This window comes from Melozone crissalis, unplaced genomic scaffold, assembly GCF_028551555.1.
Source record: "Melozone crissalis strain CALT ecotype California unplaced genomic scaffold, PUWL_Pcris_2 ptg000045l_1, whole genome shotgun sequence".
Taxonomy (NCBI): Eukaryota; Metazoa; Chordata; class Aves; order Passeriformes; family Passerellidae; genus Melozone; species Melozone crissalis.
Window position 1 is genome coordinate 22,195,029 of NW_026535823.1, and position 17,252 is coordinate 22,212,280.

Below are 17,252 nucleotides of genomic sequence, written 5' to 3' on the forward strand. Positions count from 1 at the left end.
GGGACACAGATGCATAAGAAGATTTGGATGTGAGTCAAGAAATGGAAAATATGCCTTAAAGCAAAAGGGACTTTCATCAGTTCAGTCTGTCTTAACAAAGGATCAGGAAAGCTTGATCATAATATCTGACTCCTCTGGTACTAACAACTCAGAGGCTCAGTTCCTTCCTGAGAAGATCCACTGACTTGAAGGAAATTAAAAAAATGCAGCTTCAGTCTAAGGTGAAACAAGGAAAACAGTTTCTAGAACAACCTACCAGCCACTGTAGCAGGGACACACCAATTTAAAATCAACTGTTTTCCTAACAACAGTGCTCTAATTTACACAAGAACTAATTCGAGGCAGCATGTGTCATGCAGGAAGTTACGCTGGGAGCCTGGGAGCCTGGCCAGCCTCCTTGCTTTATAATCTACGGAAAAAAACCTGCCTGTGCTTCCCTCCCTGCAGTCCAATTGTGTGAAAGGTCTGGCCTGCCCCACTGGAGGCGGTTTGGGAGGTGTTACTCAGGCTGGCGTGGGCAGCAGGCAGCCATGCCCTGCCTGTGTCCTGGGCTGCCCGAATCGCTCCAGGCAGCTGCTGGCCCTGCGCTCTGGCACCGAGGCATTTTAGCTTTATAAGGAAGCCAGTCTGAGGGGATGAGGCAAAGCAGAATCCTAGAGCTGAGGCTCCATGAATGATGAGTGCCAAAGATCTGACACATACAGTATTCTGCCTTCCTTTCCAACCAAAGCAAGGACATGAGACAGAGCAGGGAACAGCCATCCCCATGGTTCTCAGCATGCCACAGGAATAGCCCTGCAGACTCTGATTCCCCGGCTGCCAGGCTTGGTTTTGCACAAACCACTCACACTGGAACCACTAACCTGCCTCCCCACCAGTTCCCTGCTGTAGTCAGTGGCATCCTAGAGAACCAGGACCTCTACCTTCATTAGGAGCAAAAAGCAATTGCACTAGTCTGGCTGGGATGCTGCCACTGCAGACAGACTCATTTGTAGTGGAGCAGCTTTGCTATCGTATAAGCTGTTTGTGCTTCCAGCTCAACTTTCTACTTCCCAGCTCAGAGCTTTTCAAGGGCCAGCATGTCAAAATGGGTCAATAACTGCCCTAGTGACAGCTTTGCGGACGGTTTTGTTTTGGGAGAACAGCTCACAGCCTCCACAAATAAGCTGGATCTGATTAGCTCAGAGGCAAGCAGTGCAGGAGCAGCTGCAGGCTGTATCTGCTGAGTGGAGATTTCCTCACCCAAAGATTGCTGACAGATGGTATTGAGTAAAACATACTGCTGGCTTTCAACACAAGTCAGAAGGAAGTCCATGCAAGAGCAACCATAGGCAGGACATTTGTCCTTTAGGATAGTGCTGTATGTACTGACAGGCTCCATGGGCATGTGTCCCCACCCTTTTCTCTCACGGGAATCTCTCATTAGGCAGATAATATGTTACAGCTCAAGAGCATAAAGTAGAACAGGGATGGCTTCACAGTGCTCAGTTCCTAAGAGAAATGGGCCAGACTTCACAACCTGGCCCATCCAGAAGTGTCACAGTCCTGCTCACCTTGAAATACCTTTCTGAAGTGATAAATGACTCCTGAAGCAGCTAATAAACTTTATAGAAAACAGATGCAGAGAAGCACAGAAGTGAAATCAGATCCAGCTGGGATTTGCTGCAGCATCAGAATACAAAAGCTCTGTGCTTCTGTTCCTCAAGTGCTGTCTTCTTGCTGTGGGCCTTGAAATAGTCCTTCCCAGTATTTTGCTTTCTGGAGTAGAGCCATAATTGGTTTTTGATGCACAAGATGTTTGCTTCTTATGTTTGTACCCTGCTGACTCACTCTGCTACACCCCTTTACACACAGACCTGCAGCTTAGCCTCCAACATTTTCAGTGTGGTTTAGACTGGTGCTGCTCTGTAGCCTTACCCAAAGGGAAATAAGAGCCCTTATGAGCAAAGAGATGGACACAGAGTCTCACAGTGAGCATAACAAGGTCTTTATTAAACAAGACCGAGTAAAGAAAGAACATACCAAGTGAACAAGCAGAAACAAGGAGCTCTGTGCAGCTCTTCAAGTTCTCTGTCAGGAAAGGGTAGTGATCCTCCAGAACAGACCTGGAGAAGATGGCATCCATACCAGAAGCAAAGTCCTCTGCTCTGGCTGAACAGAGAAGTACTTGTGTCCAGGAGACATGGCCAGCAGCAGCTCCACACAAGCCACCCAGCACTAAATAAAATCCAGGGAAGGGCCTTATAAATCCTGTCTTCCCAAATATGGTGTGTGGATATGTGAAGGGGACTTGGAAGTCCTAGAAGGAATCCAGGTGGGGTGCCTGCAGCAGTAACAAATGTTGCTGTTCCCCGGGTCTGGTTCATCTCAGCTCATCTCTGATATGGATGCATTGAGGCAGATTTTATATTTGTTTTTATGCCACTCGGCATTTTTCCTGCAGAGAGAAAAGAGAAAAAGCAGTACAAAATCAGTAATATGAGAGGACATTTGCTCAGGAGCACACAAGACTCACAACTACCCTGTCTGGGCTTTTCCAGTTCTACTCCAGGCTCATTTGCTACAGAACCTTTCAGCTTCTGACCTACACGATCAATCTCTTCCACAAATTGGCATCTTTCTCTACTGACAAATCTCCTTGACAATTCCTGTGTCCCCCTGCTATCCCCTTCAATTCTACTATTTTTTCATCCTCAGCAAGCCTTTCCCTTTGTCAGGAGGGTCCTGCAAGAGTGTTGGACTTAGTCTCACAGAAGCTGCTGGCAGCAGCACACACAGAAGACCCCAGACTGTGTCCACTTCCATTTCAGAGTCTCAGTAGCCCCTTCCCTGCAGCATTATTTATAGTCAGGGAGTATATATAAATTGCTAAGCCTCTCTCAGATTTCGTAATTTCTTGTAACCACATCCACCTCTTGGGCATTATTACTCTCTGCTGATAGCAATCTCACATGGGAGTGTCTTCAAAGACATCTTACTAGCAGCTTACACTAAGTAAGTAGAGTGTTAGACAAAACTGAGATGATCTGAAAAATAAATAGTGATTAAAGAGCAGCACAGAGAGATATTAAAAAAACACTCCTTCAGTGTCTTCAAATTGAACCAGAAAAAAAAGGGTAACTTCTGAAAGTTAAAGTTATAGTGCAGCAGGATGAGAAAAGATTTGATAAGCAAAAGCCTAAACCAATAAAGATAATTAAACTTTCTCAAACATATTCATAGTGGGTCACTCCCAGCAATGAATGGACAGGTACCTAATAGAGATCTAACAGTAACTGATAGATACTAAAAATCAGAGACAAATACTGTTAGATATCACTCCAAAAGCAACAGTGAACCAAACTGTATGGTTCACCCACATCTGAGACACTGTGAGTGGCTGTGGTCTTCCCAGTCTTGAGAACAACCATAAAAAGTGCATGTAAGAGTGAAAAGGAAGATCCAAGTTATAATTTTCACACAAAGTCATATTAAGGAGAATAGGACTTAGCAAAGGGAAAACCACCTAAAAATAGATAAAGGAAGGAGACATGACAGATTTCCAAAACATGAAAACTAGTATGGAGGAGGTAACTGAGGAATGGTTATTCACCATTTCTCACAACATGGGTAAAAAAAGAAAAATGCAATAAAATTATCAAGCAAAATATTCAAACATCAAAAAGATTTTAAGCAAAATGTGATAAAACTGTGGGACATACTGCCATGGGCGTTGTAGAAGTCAAAACTGCAATTCAAACGGGAACTGCAAAAATTAATGGCTCCTGGACCCAATGGTATCAAACCAAATTCTCGCTTAAAATCCCTAATAGGCAACTGTGGTAAAGATATACTTTGTTCTTGTATTCTTTCAGGCTCAGCTATGGACACTATCAAAAGCAGAATAGTGCCCTTATCAAGAGGTACTTTCCCCATCACACAGGCTGGACAAGTGCTCTGGTTATCAGTGCACTATCTGCTAGCCCTACAGAAGTGACTGCCTCCCCAGCCCGGATACAGTATCTCTGGGTATTCAGGAGGAATCACAGGAGGTCTTCTTTGTTACCAAATTACAGGGGAAATTACTTTCTAACTCTTACATAAATACATATTTAACTCAGGATCAATACTGTTGCTCAAGTACACATCTGAACAACAATCATTATATACAGGCAAGAAAACATCAATTAGGATATGGGATATCCTAAACTGCAATTAACATAAACATTCTGACAATACAGGGTTAGCCTGCAGGTCCCCCAGGCCAACCCCATTCCTGACAGCAGAGGATTTTTAAGTAGGAATACCAGAATAGGGCAAGCCTGCAGTGACATCCCTGCAGAATACCTATTCTGCTTCTAACATATTGTGCCTCAGGGCCAAGGAATCAGAGTTGGTATCCTCAGGATTAGATGTCGACTAATTTCTCTTCCAGAAGTCTATTTACTTACTTCTTTTCCCATCTCATATAAACATTATCTGCCTATCACACACTAGGCAATGTGCTCTACACTGTAATTATTTAGTATTCAGAAAAGTATCTCCCTTTCATTCTAAATCTACAAGCCCACATTTTGATTGGTGCAGTTTCACCAATCTTTCTGTATCATGGGAGGCAAATGAGGCCTCCTGCAAATGAGGCAAATCATTCCTCATTTGCCTGCTGTATATAATTTGGGATTTTATATGCTTCCAGTTTCTTCTCCCTAGCCCAAAGCTATGCCCACTAGCACAGGAGATATCAGGACTGCCCATAATATTGCAGATGTGGCTACCAAATGGATTTACAGAATAGCCTAAAGATATCCTGTTTCTCTGTTCCTTTTCTAGAAATTACTAGCATTTGGCTTGCATTTCTGCCCCAACTGAACACCCAATTATTGTCTTTACAGAACTCTTCTATCATAGATGTATTTCACAAACACAAGTAACTAGGTAAGAGTCCAGGTCCTGGATGTGTAGTCAAATTTCTATGCCTATGTATTTCACTTTATATTCAATGCAAATGTCATCTACTGCTGTTAAGCAAAGTCACTTTGTATAGGAAATCCTTCTACCTTTTTACAGAAAACTTTCTTTTCTTACCTTAAATAACTCATTATCATCAAACTTTTCCATTTTATTACCTACCCACAACTTAAATTTCACAGGAAAACCCCCAGTATCCCTGAAAACTACACTGTGATCTCTCTCCACATTGATTCCTATGTTCACTAAGTCTATTATTAAAACAGTATTGCAGTGGGAGTTAAGAAGCTGAAGCTGGTTGGCTGGGATCCACCTTACCCTCTGAGCCAATTTTAAACAGGTATTACTCCTCAATTATAACCTGACTCATATCATTAAGGCCCAAAAGGAACCTCACACTTAGTCACATCTAAAAGGTGACTGGGGAGGAATCTCCACATCTGCATTTGTCTTTCCTGGTCCCTTGGTTTCAACTGATCTCAGATATGGAACTTTACCTGGCTGTCCTGCTGGTGCCATCTGCACTCCTGCCAGCATTGGCTGCTGCTGAGCTGGAGCACCTGTCATTGGGACCTGCTGCATGCCTGAAGCACCTGCAATGATGGCCCCAGCTCCTGGCTGGCCTGACTGGACAGATGCCCCAGAGCCCGGGGGTCTGCGGTTTGACAGCCCCTTCCCAAAGGCCACAGCTGCTACCAGGGCATTGGTGTCTGCAGGGTTGAAGGTCTGCTTGTTCTGTCGTAAACCTGTGAAAAATGAAGGTAGTTTGGAAGTTATTTTTAGACTCGGCAATCAGGTCTAAGAAGTAGCATAGCTAGTCCTGAATTTACTTTTCGGCTCCTTTAGTGCGTGCAATAGAGATCAGTTTTCTTGCAGGCTGTCCTACAGGAGTCTCAGCAAGGTCAAAGAAGCTGCAAAATCAATGGACACTGGTGATCCAAGAGCTGTTTCACTGACAGCAGGGCATAATCTGCTCGTGGAAGGAGGATAGAGTGACCTAACTCCTCCATGCCCATAAGGAGCTGCCACTAAAGGCTATTGCAAGCTGAATCCTATGGCAGGTAACACTGTGATTCAGACAAACAATAGCAACACCCCCTTTTGGAAGCTCATAAGCAAGGTGGTGTCTGCAAGTCTTTTTGCCACACATGTGTCCAGTTACACTGTTATTCCCAGATAGTGGACAGAATCTGTGCTCAGGTCCTGCGTCAAAGATGAGAGTAAAAACAATGCCATTGTCTTTATGAATAGTGTGTGGCACTCCCAGGAATAGTGAACACCACAACCAGAAAACCATGAGCCCGAAGCACCTATTATCTAGACAGGATCACATGAGCCTGCCAACATGGGGACTCCTTCAGAACATAGCTAAAGGGTTTCTCATTCACTGCTGTTGCATTTTCACAGCTATTTTTATTAATTAAAGTTGATTGGGAAATTTTCTTGGTAGATACTTATCACCTCCTTAAAGGTGGATGTGTCAAAGGGCTGGAGTGACCTTCCTGCTATGCACAGGTCACACAAGGAAAACACACTGAACCCACAGGCTCCCTTCTCAAATTAGGGGGCTCCAGGACAGCCAATCTTGCATCTTCTGGAATGTTTTCATTTGTGCTGCTCAACTGTGTTTGCCATACTTCAGTCTCTCCAATATACTTATTTTTCCCCTCTAATCTCTCAAATTTGCTGCTTAGACTCCATATCCCACTTCCACCTCAGTGACATACCTCCACTTTCAGATTCACGCTCCTCCTTACTGATTTTCTCCAGCAAATTTGAGCACATTTTATTCAGACTTTGGATCTGTTTCTGCAAAATGAAAACTGTCAGAAACTGCCAGGATACCTCCAACTCAGTACAAATCAGCAAGATAAATGAACAAGCTTTCCCTTCCCTGGATCCATGTAACCAAATATAAGTGTTTTGTAGCTGATCTTAGAGTGCCCAGTGCTAATGCAGGAGGGCACTATGGAGATGGGATAGCCTTCACCTCTGACTGGATGGAGGGCACCTCCTGTGAACAGACAGAGAGCTGAATACCCTTGTGAAACTGTGGAGGAAATCAAACCTCAGCTATGGTCAGCTGGAGAAATCTCAGACAGGAAAGGACACAGACGAGAAAAAGAAAACTGTCAAATGGAAGGGTGGAGGAAGCAGTTAAAAGGCATCTCATGCCCTAGGGGTAAGAGGCAGAAGTATCAAACCCTTCTGTTTACCTACCTGTGCTGCATCAGGGCTGATTCGAGCTGCATCTGTGATCAGCTGCTTCTCCTGCTCCTCCACCTCAGGGTCAGGCTTAGTTCGAAGGTGGTCGGGCACCACTTCATGGCTGAACACCGGCACACGTCCCTCTGTCTGCCTCTGCAATGGGGCACAAACCTCACTCAGAGCCTCTCCCTCCAGCCCAGCAGCAGGCAGCTCCAGACCAGGGCACAGGCCATAGTGCTGGACAAGGCTACAGGGAAAACCTTGATCTGGGGAGCCTTAGGAAGTTTCAACAACTTGTCTAGGAATTTGCACTGTGCTTGTTTAGTAACAACAACGTAATTATTAACAGCAACACTTCCTGTAAAGTATATCCAGTGCAAGTGTTTGTAGGTGAAAACCCCACAGCAAAGCAGCTCTCAGGCAGAAGTACTTCTTGCCCTTTCTGATACTCAGGGGACATGCTTACCATGATCTCCTCATCGCGGTCTGGAGACAGCACCAGCGGGATGATCACCTGGTTCCGCAGCAGCGGCGTCTTCTCGTGCTTTAGCACTTTATTCAAGGTGTTCAGCTGTCCTGAGAGCAATGCAAAGCTGTCCAGAACTGAAGGCCTGGAAAAGCAAATAAAGAAGATAGAACATGGAAAGGGGATGTCACATAGGGCTTTTCTCTCTTCTTCACTCAAATGGCTGAGGAGCAAGGAAAAAACACTACTAGTCCTCAAATCAGTCTGCTCCAGATAGTAAGCAGTAAAACCAGGGCTGAACATGCAGGTGTGGACAAACCCCAGTCCTAACTGGAAAAGGCTCAAATGGAGCAAATATCTCAGGGACATTACAAGCAGTACCACTGAAAGTGGCAGTTGTGTGGGATTTCAGTAACACACAGAGAAGCACTTCTTTCCTTTCACCACCTCTCCCAGTGAAACTCTGGAGCAAGGTCTAAGAAACAATTTCATTCTGAAGCAGTACAGCCAGGGCAGAAGACATTTGTAGCTTGGTTATCCAGACTAAGAAACAATGAAGCTAAACAACTGATTATCTTTTCAAGGAGGTTCTCTCCAGCTTAGTCTCTGCGCTGGATTCATCAGCTCTCCTGCCTTCTGCAACATGAACTATAAACGCTAACTTGTCTGGGAAGCTTTGCTGCAGTGGCAGACACTAAGATTACCATATAGTTTATTAAGCTGCATCTATAACATCTTTATGTTCCATATTCTCCAGGAAGAGAACATCATCTTGCAAGGCTCTCAAACTGCAGCAAAGCAGAATCAGCAAAACACAAAAGCTCAGTTTACATCAGAGCCACAAAAAGCCAGAAAAGGTCAAGAAATGCAGAAAGAACCATTCCTCATTTTATAGTGTATGTGGGTCTCTAGTTCCCATCAAATGTCTGGATTAAAAGGTGTTAGTGTGACTCTAATTACTCTATGGCATGAAGCCAATGGACTTCAACTGGTTTTCTTGTGGAAGATCTGTAATGGTTCCTCCAGCACAAATGTAAAAAGAAAATTTAAACCTATGGACAAGAAGCTAATGTTTTTTAATTAATCCTTTGAGCCAAGTCTGAAGAGCTCTGGCAGTGATCAACAGTGAGACACCTTACCATGTGAGTCGATCATACTCGTTTTCCAGCTTGTAGATAAAACTGACCAAGGAGTTCTTAAGGTCGGCCACCTGACTGATGAGTGCCTCCAGGGTCAGCTCCAGCTGCTTCTCCTCTCTCTAAAGAAAGGCAAGACAGACAGGGAAGAGAACAAAGAAGTTGTGAATCCACACCCATGCATCCATGATCCAATCTGTCCTACAGGCAGCCTCCTTTTCAGAGAAAGCAGAGGCATTGGAGATAAAAATCCCATTATTTCACACATCAGTGTGACCCTTTCCCTTGGGTCAGGCTACTTAGGCAAGAGACTTGGGCCTGAGACAAATGCTTGGCCAGCTGTCCTGCTAAAGATCTGGATGAGTGTCTGAAAACACAATCATTTACACCTGCTTTTCACCACATCAGGCCAAGTCACCAAAACTAGCTCACGATACCTTTGTAAGCCACTTAAGCTAACCCAGATCAAAGTAGGCATTCCCTCAGCCTTTTCTGAAGCAGCTGTGGGTGCTGTGACGTCTTCATCCAAAACAGTCTTTGCAAAATGAGTACCAGGACCGTGGACTACTGAAGACTCCAGTCTGTGCCGTTCTTTACTTTCTTTCTGCCCATGTGACACCTGCAGCTGGCAAGGAAACTGGCAGCTCCTCCTGGCGCTGCCCTGCCGTGACACAGACTGGCACTGTACCCACACACACCCCTCACCTCCTGCCTTTTGCTGGGATTATATTGCTTAAGAAATCTTCCCCACTGACATCCCCTTCCGGGTGAGGGAGGATTGGTGACAGACAAAGTGTCAAGACTGGGGATGTGCTGCTGAAGACATCAAGGCACGTCCTTGACTCTTCCAAAATCCCTCCAAACTCATTTCTACTCTAACTTACTCATGCGACAGTGTTGTGCAAAATATAATTAAAGTCCCAGCCCTAAGGAACTGCTCGTGTAAGTTGAGAACTGTACAACAATCCAAGAGGAGGGTGGGACAAAGCAATCAAATAATAGAAAGGGAATACCGATTGGAGAAGCAGATAGAGTGACTCACATCGTTGGCATGCTTGCTATTGGGTTTGTTGTTGCTCTGTTCAAACACACTGGCCCAGGGTAAGCTTCATAGAGAGATTATCAGGCACCTTCCATGTTCATGAGAACACAACATTATTCTATTTTATTTGTACTCTGACAAGTCGGTAATCACTGATGGGACTCCATTTCACTTTAACCACCTTAAAACAAACAGCTGAATAAACCTTATTAAAATGTGATCCCCAGTCCATGGCGTGGACTCATGAACAGATTGCTGCTGGCTGTTCCACCTAGAGATAAAAGCACTCTCCTTCATCTCGCGACGGGACTAGTCAGTTCCTGTCCAATTAAGAAATGTGCCTGCAACAGTTTGTGTGCCCAGTGTTTGTGCAAGGAGGTTAACTACTGCCTACATTACAGGCCGGGCTGGCAGCCAGCGTTTTACTGCAGAGGTGCCAGGCTGGGCACCCACGGCCATTGCCCTGGCCCCCTGCCCGTGCTGATCCAAGAAGGCCTCAGGAGGATGAATGAAACCCCATTGCACAAGGAGCACTCTCACGCAGCAGGGCACTCCAAGCCTCCCTCCCCAGGCTCCTCCCAAAGCCATCGGGAGCTGGAGGCACACACAAGATGTGCAAGAAGCACACAGTGAGACTGACCGGCGATTCCAAGGAACGCTGTGCCTCCCCAAGAGGACACTTTGAGGCGTTTGTTAGCAATGTTACATTGGCCCGAGGTAGTAAAGGTAGGGCTTATGGTAAGGGCTCTGAAGGACCTCCTGATATGGAGCAACTGAGAGGTAAAGGTGAAATACAGAGTAGGTAAAGGTAAAACAATGCAGAAAGAGAAACAAAGGAGAAAAAAAAATCCTGGCTGGCAAAACAAAGGGGGAAAAAACCCCATGACTTTCTGTATACAACTACATTATCTGAGCTGATAACGTTTTAACTCTATAAGATCTCAGGATTATCTGAGGGTAACCCATGAAAACATCTGGCCAGTCCTGGAAAGGCAGTCAAAGAAGTAAAAGCAACCACAGAAGTTATTAGAAAAGCAACAGAAACTAAGCATCATTATGTCACCACATAAATACATCCCTCCTTTACATCTCGAATACTACATGTCACTCACTCTTGTTCCCCCCACTGCAAAGGAACAGAGTAGGAATATGTACTGATAAAGGTAACGAGGATGATGAATAGTCGTAGTTCCAAAAGAAAAAAAAAAACAAACCAAAACAAAACTTAAAAAAAACCAAACAGTGAAAAAGCAGTAAAAAGCCTGGTATGACTAAGTGGCTGAAACAAGGAGAGACAATGTAACAAGCCCTATAAACGAGGAATAGCGGGACAAGCTGTTTTCACTTCCTTTTCCAGCGGGACAACCAGAACATCTGTCTGAGGCCAGCCAGCTGCGCTTTCAAACAAACCAAAGGAGGTGGACCTTGTCCTGTCAACCTGCCCTCAATGCTCTTTTCTCTGGACAACGCGGATGCCACAAATTCACAGCACTTCATAATTCGGTTCTTTTCCCATTAACAACGTTTCATTCAAGCGGAACGGGGGCACTCAGCCGCACACACGCTCACCCCACGGCCGGGCAGCAGCAAGGGGCCGTGCACAGCAGAGCACCGCACCGGCTGCTCGGGGACGCGCTCCCGGCAGCCCCGGCTCGGCTCGGCTCGGCTCGGCCCGGCTCCCCCGGCCCTCACCTGCATGGCGGCGGTAGCGGCGGCGGCGGCGATGGCGGCGGCGGTCCCGCCCCGTTGTCCCGGGAGAGTCGCACTTCCGGGGCGGGGCCGCGCGGACATGGCGGCGGCCGAGCGGCCCGACGGGGAGGTGGGTGCGGGCCGGGAGCGGGGCTGGGGGAGCCGAGCCGAGCCGAGCCGAGCCGAGCCGAGCCGAGCCGAGCCGAGCCGAGCCGAGCCGAGCCGAGCCGAGCGCGCAGGGGACACGGCCGCCATGGGGAGCGGTGGGGCCGAAGCAGCCCGGGGTGAGCGGCGGCGCGGGCGCTGTCCGGGGCTGCTCCGGGGCTGACCTGGGCCGCTGTGCTCCCGCCGCAGGTGGAGGAGGCCGGGCACGTGTTCCTCCTGATGAAGAAGGACTATCGCATCTCCCGCAACGTGCGGCTCGCCTGGGTGCTCAGCCGCCTGCACCAGGTGATCCGGGCCGTGCCCGAGCCCGAGCTGGTGAGTTGGTGCTCAGGGCCGCTCGGTGTCACCGCCGCTGGTGCTGCACCGCCCGGCAGCACCTGCACCCTGCAGGGCACTTTCCTTTCTCTGAGTCTTCCTTTGGTGTGGCTCGATGTTCTGTCATGTTCCGTTTGCTTGTTCTGGCAGGTAAATTCAGAAAATGAGCTTGATGTTCTCAGTATCCTGCCTAATGGGTGGCAGCCAGACGAGCCGGTCCAGCCCAGGCCCTACCTCCTCGTCCCCTCTACGCGGGTCACCTTCCTGGCCCGCCAGTACCGATTTGTGATTGAGCTTGATCTGAGCCCTTCCACGGGGATTGTGGTAAGAGCAGAAACTGCCTCTGCCTGGGGTGTTCTACATTAGAACAGAAACCCATTTCTATTTGCTGAGAAAAGGTTTATTGCTCTCAGTGTCAGCCTGAACTTTTGCAGAAGTCTTGCTTTTCCTGGGAGGGAGCCATGCTGTGCCCTTGGCTGGGAACTTAATGGCAAATCCTGTTTCTTCATTGGATGCATAATGTGTGACTGCTGTTTACAGGAGTTGTCACTTTAATCCAGCTGCCATTGCAGAAGGATGTTTGTGGTTGACTCTGCTCTGTGGGACGACCACCAGTGAGACTGAAGGTCCTAGGAGATGAAAAAGCCATTCCCTTTCTCTGTTTCTGTAGGATGACTCAACGGGGGAGATAATTTTTGATGAAGTGTTTCATGCCCTTTCCCGATGCTTGGTGGGATTGTTGAGACCCTTTCGTATCCCTGGTTCAGACATTATCTACCAGCCAGAAATCTTTGTCACCATCCAGGTGTATTCCTCCATCATTGGCCTGCAGTCCCACCAGGTAAAGTTCAGGCTCTGCCTTGGCACGGCGTCAGCAGCTCGCTGTGCTGTGCAGGTGTTCTGTGAGCACAAGGGAAATGGGGCAGGTGGCAGCTGGGCTCTGCTGCAGGTTGTCTCACTAGAACACATGGCCTGGCATGATGCAGTGTGTGTGTGAGCAACTTCTCCTTCCTGGGCAAGAAGCAGAGGTTTCTCTGGAGATTGCTGCCCTCAGGCATGATCTTAGAGTTGGGCCACAGGAAATATTTACCTCATGTTGAATGTGTGCTTATTGTTGTTGTTCTTGTTTTGTTGTTTGGGGGTTGTTTTTGTTTTTAATTTCTGTTGGTTAATTCTTTTTGCCTGTTTTAATTAGCTTGAAGCATTCAAGAAGAGCTTGTATGACCAAAACCTTGTCTCCCTATTCCAGCTCTGTAGCAGTGGTTAATTCAAAGATAATTGCCTCTTCCTACAAACCTTATTTTTTTTGCACTGGTCTGAATATGCTTCTTCTTGCTGAAGGGAGCAGCCAGCCCCAATATTGAGATTTATCAGTGAGATTTTACTTGTGTCATGTCAGGTCTGTTTAATAAATTTGAGTCTGGATTATGGGGCCAGTGTTGTTTTTGAAGTCCATCCTTGATCTCTTCCACCTTTCAGTATTTTCACGTAACTTATGTGTTTATGGTGGTGAATTCATCCCTTTGCTACCACACCAGGGGAAGTGTGTGGTAACAGGAGGAGCCTGTTAGTCTGTGCTTGTTCCCTGCCTCCCCTTCCCCAGCCCTCCCTGCCTAAGCCTTCTGCCAGGGTTTGTGTTGTACCTGAGGAGTGTGGCCATCACTTTGGTCTATTCTGAGGTGCTACTGGAGTGAGTGCTGCAGGAATTTTTCCATTTGCTATTGATGTTTCATCTTATCCAGCAGTCCTGCAGACCATCACGCTGTGCCTCAGTATCTCCCCTATTTACACTATACTGAGCACCCTGAAGTTCCTACATTTTTCTTCTTTGAACCTCTCTAAATTCCTGCTTTGTATATGAGGCCATGAACTGTGATTCCTGGGAACAACTGGATAATTCTGTTTCTTTTATGGAGGAAAAGGTGTATGTGTGTATGTATTGCTCATCCAGGAAAGACTCTCTGTGGTGATAATTTATTTCTCCTGTGTCACTGTGAGGCCTTGCCCATATGAGGCTGAGGGATGTGGGTAACATGCAGCACCCCACCAATCTGCTGAAGTCTCTGTCTGCATGTTGTATCTTTGTGTCTGGTTGTGGACAGGGATTGCCTGTACCAGGGTGACATCTGTAAACACAGGTGTCATGCCTGTCACCCTGGGGAGTTTCTGTGCTGGCAGGCTTACTCTGTCACATCACTCAGCTTCTTGTAATGTCCACTCTAATTGTTTCTTTTCTTTATTTTAATTTGCTGTTGCCCTTGGAAGATAATTTGATCAGTCTATAGGTAAGGTAGATTAGAATAAACAGGCTTTTCTTTAGAAGCATCAGACTGCAGTTAATGGTTTTTAACAGTGATCCCACATCACCTTCTTCTAATAACTGCTTATCCCGGAGAAAGTCAGATGAAGCAGAAGTTTCTTGCCCAAGAAGGAGACTCCCCAAAGTGTCACATAGGCATCTGCTGTGGCATGCACAGCAATTGCCATGGGGTACCACTGCTCACAGGCAGGTGCTTTTGAGCAGGAACAGAGAGAAGTGGCCTGTGCTGTACCTGTGCTTTGTCAGGGATGTGTTTGACCTTCACTGTGCAGAACTGTGTTCCTGTGTACCTATAAAACCTTAACTTGATGCCTGACATGTGTGTCCTTGGGCCAGGTACTGTTCCAGGGCTGTCAGCTGGATGAGACGAAGCGTGAGGCCTTTCTGCACCAAGTTTACACACAGCTCTGTGCCTTTGAAAACAAAGTGGCAGAGATGCTTCAGCAACAGTATGAGCCCAAACCACAGGTAAGGAGGGCGGGGGTAGCTGGGCTCTCTTGGCTTCCTGGAGATGTGCACTCTGAAACCCCTCTGGGGTGGGGTGGCAAGAGGAAAAGCAGCATAGGTGTGCAGAAGGAACAGCTAAGGACTTGGTGAGATAATGTTGTGGGATCCAGCAATGAGACATGAACACTGAGGAAGCAGAACCATTAAGTGTTTAGAAGGACTGGTGAGGGTGGTTACCTTCCCCAAAGTTCATGTGCTGTAAGACAGCCTAACTGTAGGTCATGGGAGAAATGGTAGGATGTGCTTTCTCTCTGAAAAATGTGGCAGGAGAGGTGATTATGTCCATGTAATTAATCTATAAATAGCAGCAAATACGCCCTGTTACATTTCTTGAATGAAAATATTTCTTTGTTACCATGAAAACTGGCCATGAAGCTGAATAAACAGCCAGTTTTTTCAAGTTCTCCTTGAAATCTGTGACAGATGTTGCTTAGTAGCCATGGATATATGTATCAGCAAATTAATGATAGAGTCCTAGTATGGTGTGGGTTGGAAGGGACATTTAAAGATCACCTCCCTTGACCTGCTGGCCATGCTGCTTTTGATCTTGTTGCAGTCAAAGTCATTGCTGGGCTGGCTGAGGTTATTTGGTCCTTAGTCAGCATTAGTTATTAGAGTTCAGGCAAAAAGGAAAAGAAAAAAGGCCCAAAATCAGATGACCAAGAGGCTGTTGGTGATGTATTGCAGTTGCATATCTGAAGTGCTTGGAATCTCATATTCTAGCTGCAATTTGTATGTTTCAATGCTAAAACTGCTGGCCCTGAAACAGAAAGTAGATTGCCGGAAGTAAATAACTCAGCTGGTGAGTCCAGATGGTGTTTTTGCAGTGCTTTGTATGCATTCCTGCTTGATGCAATATTTCTCTCATGGTAAACTACCCTGTAACTTCTTCCATGCAAATGGGGGAGAGAGACGCTCTTGCAGGCCAGAGGGACTGGTGAGTCCTGCCACAGGCTCTGGGGTGGAGGTGGGAGGCCCCAGGGGAAGGGCAGGGACTGAAACTTTTTTCACTTTTGAAGTTGCACTTGCTGTATCATTGTTAACAAGTATCTGAGTTTAAGGCATCTGGCAAATTAGAGTGAGGGACAGTCAATATTTTTTTCTCACAGGCACAAGCTGCTCCCATTTGTACATAGCAAAAGTTTAGTTCTAGTTTTATTTTCCCAGCTCCAATCATCTGTAGCTTTGTAGAGGGGTGGGGGTCTCAGCCATTCTGTGCATTAGCAGTAAAAACAAAGCCATGTTTTATTACAGGGTTGGACTGCCAGAGCCTTGTGGGGATTAAGGGACTATGAATACAGTAGGTTTCTCACTGGTGTAATTATACAAATTTCAGGCTTTGCCTAGGGGATATTTTTCATAGAAGGTGCAGAAGCTTACCTGCATTTGTTTATATCCACACTGCATAATGAGAGCCATTTGAGTTAAATGCATAGACACTAGACTTTGTCTTTAGAAGGCTCCTTGCCCCCTCTGCTGCAGAGCTTCACAACTGAGACACAGCTGCCTCTGCCTTCCAGTGTTTCTGAGCTGAATATAGTAGATTGAGTAGATGCTGAATAGCTGCAGCTTCTAAATGGCAGGGGGAGAAGGAGGTATTCACATCTCTTTAACTGGGAACTGCTTTGCTCCACAGAGGAGTTTTAGTGACCCCAATTTCCCCTTCTATTAGAAATCAGCTTTGTATAAAGCTCTGAGTCTGCTGTCCCTCCACCTTCAAGCAGCCTTGCCCAGCTGCTCTAAGGGGCCCAAGTGACCAGGATTTTTAAAAGCACCTGGAATTAAAGCTACAGATGGAGTCTGCTGCAGTGCTCCAGAGTACCATGGGACTGCCAGACTGAAGGTGTTTGGAAGAGTGAGAACCAGAGTTGAGCTGAAATCTGCCCCATGGGGCCTTGTGTTTTGGTTTTTTTTTAACTTTTCCAGGTGGATTTATCCCCCCTGAGCCAAGAGAGCCCTGGTGATGTGCAGGAGTCATCTGGGAGGAAGCCCAGTGTGTCTGTGGTCACTGCTGACGTTGGCCTGGTCAGCATGGTCCGGCAAGGGATCCTGGCCCTGCAGCTGCTGCCCTCCAACTCCAGCGCAGGTTGGCTGCGTCCTCGGGGTTAAGGTTGGCCTGGTTGTTTGTGAAGGGTTCTGTTCCTCCTGCTGTAGGCTGAGGTTGATTTTATATGGGCTGGTGTGTACATGGGCCTTTCTGTTAGGGATGAAATTTCAACTGAGGCGTTTACTCTGCATTCTGGGGGCAAATTGTGGTGGTGGGAATGGGGAGGACCACACTGTGCCAAGTGCTGTGTGTCAGTGTTGGGGAGTTTGTGAGGCAGTACAGGTGTGACTGTTGCTCAGGGCAACCTGGGCTGTGAAGAGCTGTGCCCTTTCTGTGTGCTGTGCTATACCTAATCAGGATGTTTGCCAGCTCCATAATGCTTTGGAGGCTCTAAATCACCTCAGGATTTT

The 17,252-nt window shown here is 46.7% G+C and overlaps 2 protein-coding genes across 5 annotated transcripts in view; one reads left to right on the forward strand and one right to left on the reverse strand.

Annotated features, from left to right (window-relative positions):
* Positions 1-1,967: 1,967 nt before the first annotated feature.
* Positions 1,968-11,537, reverse strand: MED8 (mediator complex subunit 8). The gene is made up of 7 exons (XM_054285754.1): positions 11,492-11,537; positions 8,761-8,879; positions 7,622-7,766; positions 7,168-7,308; positions 6,675-6,756; positions 5,445-5,693; positions 1,968-2,437 (listed from the first exon to the last, which is right to left on the reverse strand). The coding sequence occupies exons 1-7, from the start codon at positions 11,495-11,497 to the stop codon at positions 2,373-2,375; spliced, it is 807 nt and encodes a 268-aa protein (XP_054141729.1). The 5' UTR covers positions 11,498-11,537; the 3' UTR covers positions 1,968-2,372.
* Positions 11,538-11,583: 46 nt separating this feature from the next.
* The window catches only part of SZT2 (SZT2 subunit of KICSTOR complex), a 52,514-nt gene continuing 46,845 nt past the window's right edge, over positions 11,584-17,252 (forward strand). For all 4 annotated transcript variants that reach the window (XM_054285565.1, XM_054285566.1, XM_054285567.1 and 1 more), the window contains exons 1-6: positions 11,584-11,618; positions 11,843-11,968; positions 12,119-12,292; positions 12,639-12,809; positions 14,625-14,756; positions 16,722-16,881. In XM_054285565.1, the coding sequence (XP_054141540.1) occupies positions 11,589-11,618; positions 11,843-11,968; positions 12,119-12,292; positions 12,639-12,809; positions 14,625-14,756; positions 16,722-16,881 (793 nt within the window). In that variant the 5' untranslated portion in view covers positions 11,584-11,588. The remainder of the gene's footprint in view (positions 11,619-11,842; positions 11,969-12,118; positions 12,293-12,638; positions 12,810-14,624; positions 14,757-16,721; positions 16,882-17,252) is intronic.

Excerpts from the sequence above, each read along its gene's own strand:
- MED8 (XM_054285754.1), bottom strand. Across the intron at positions 7,767-8,760 it reads GAGTATGATCGACTCACATG|GCCTTCAGTTCTGGACAGCT; the intron begins GTAAGGTGTCTC and ends TTGCTTTTCCAG. Across the intron at positions 2,438-5,444 it reads GGCACCAGCAGGACAGCCAG|GAAAAATGCCGAGTGGCATA; the intron begins GTAAAGTTCCAT and ends TTCTCTCTGCAG.